Raw genomic sequence first — 1,839 nt, 5'->3', positions numbered from 1 at the left:
TACACAGACAAAAAAGCAACTATTTTGACAGTAACGTTTCAAGCAGTTCTGGAAACTTTCTAAATAATTTTACTTGGCCAATTTTGAAAGTGATCATGTTTGGTCAAATTATAGCTGAGCAGATTATTTTTGCAGTGTTGAAAATTGTACCGGCAAGATGGGATGAATAAATCAGTTTAAAGTGAAATGTATAAATTAATGATACCAGAATGATAACATTTGATCGCTGGATAAGTCATCATAAATGAAATTAAATACCAGTAACTGATATTCATTCTGAAATAATGACATAAATTTATTGACCAACATATATTTACAATAATACCAGCCATGTAGAGCATGCTACAGCATGAATACTCATGCAGATTTACTAAACTTTAACTCCAGAATGGGCTGAAAATTTGTAAAGTAAAATGGTATAAATAGAAGGAAGAGATGTAATTTTTTTTGTATTTTTGAGCTATGGGTCATCGGTTATTAAAGATTATTTCCACTTTAATTTACGTGTGATGTTAATCTTACTGGTTCCCTTTTTTGCTTTCTGATTGAGTCTGGCTGTCTCCTTTATAATCAAAGGTTGTTCCTTTCCTTTACATACATATATTTGCTAACTACAAGACTACAAGACAAGACAAGTATATATTTTTATCTTTGTTTCTTCAGATACGGTAGTTAAACTGTACAAATCCTGATTACTGCATAGCATGACATTCAGTAATAATACTCTTTTCAGAACTACAAGTAATTTTTACTCATTGCACAAGGTAATTTTATATTGGAATCACTGTAACATTAAAGAGCAGTTATTGCTACTGATTAGTAAAGACATTTACATGAACCTTCTTTCAAATGTCCTTGACCAATAGAGCTGGTTTTTGACTGTTGTATTCATAGCAGTGGTTTGAGTGGATCTCCAAAAATACATAAGCATGCTCTTGGCTTTGCTATGTTTGGGTTATAAAAAAAGGAAGTTAAGCATTTATTTATTCATAAACTAAATGATTATAAAGATCTGTCAGAGCTTGTTCCTTGAATAGTTGCAGATCCCTTGTCAAAGGTTTAAAGGACATGGCAGTCTCCTAGAATTCCCATCCCTAAAATCACAGTGTTATTGCGTATTAACGCAGGCAGAGTTTGGCTCGTGTTATCCAACTGGGCAAGGTATAAGACATCTCAGTGATTTATAATTTCATTTGGAACATTTCTCTGTTCATAATGCCACTCTTTTATTACATAAGAGTTCAGAATGTTAACTGCAGATCATATAAGGTTTTCAGTGGGTTTGCCATAGAGGAGGAGAGGGGGGGGAGTATGGTAAAGTTTAGGCATTTGATGAACAGTGCCCAGCATGTTCTTTTTCTATGTTTCATAAAGTAAAAATATTTCAATGGTTAGTAATACCTTTCCATTACCGTTCAAAAATGTCCTTAAAAATCAATGTGTTAGTTTTTATTGCAAGAAAGATATGTTGATTATGTTGATAAGGGATTCCTCCGCAAACTTTCAGATCCTTATCATACTCGTAGTCTATAGAAAATCTTTCACATAATAATTTGTTTATAGATTTTTGGATATGGATTTATTATAAAACAGATGTTAGAGCTAAAAGACAGTAGTGAAGATAGTTTAACAATAGTATAATTTTCACAGGGAAAGCTAACAGCAAGGGAAAGAGTTGAGCTGCTATGTGACCCCGGCAGCTTCACGGAGTTCGACATGTTTGCTGAGCATACTTGTACAGATTTTGGAATGGAGAACCAGAAGGTAAGCTCATTAGGAGTCAGACTCCATTTCACTAGTGATAAAAGTGAGCAAAAAAGAATATTCCTTTCAAATGTA

The 1,839-nt window shown here is 33.1% G+C and overlaps 1 protein-coding gene across 1 annotated transcript in view; it reads left to right on the top strand.

The window, feature by feature from the left end:
- The window catches only part of LOC119591951 (propionyl-CoA carboxylase beta chain, mitochondrial-like), a 12,123-nt gene that overhangs the window by 1,564 nt on the left and 8,720 nt on the right, over positions 1–1,839 (top strand). The window contains exon 2 of the mRNA XM_037940705.1: positions 1,651–1,764. Within this exon, the coding sequence (XP_037796633.1) occupies positions 1,651–1,764 (114 nt within the window). The remainder of the gene's footprint in view (positions 1–1,650; positions 1,765–1,839) is intronic.

This window comes from Penaeus monodon, chromosome 29, assembly GCF_015228065.2.
Source record: "Penaeus monodon isolate SGIC_2016 chromosome 29, NSTDA_Pmon_1, whole genome shotgun sequence".
Classification (NCBI taxonomy): Eukaryota; Metazoa; Arthropoda; class Malacostraca; order Decapoda; family Penaeidae; genus Penaeus; species Penaeus monodon.
Note: the sequence above shows the minus strand (reverse complement) of the source record. Positions and strands in the feature narration are given on the sequence as shown.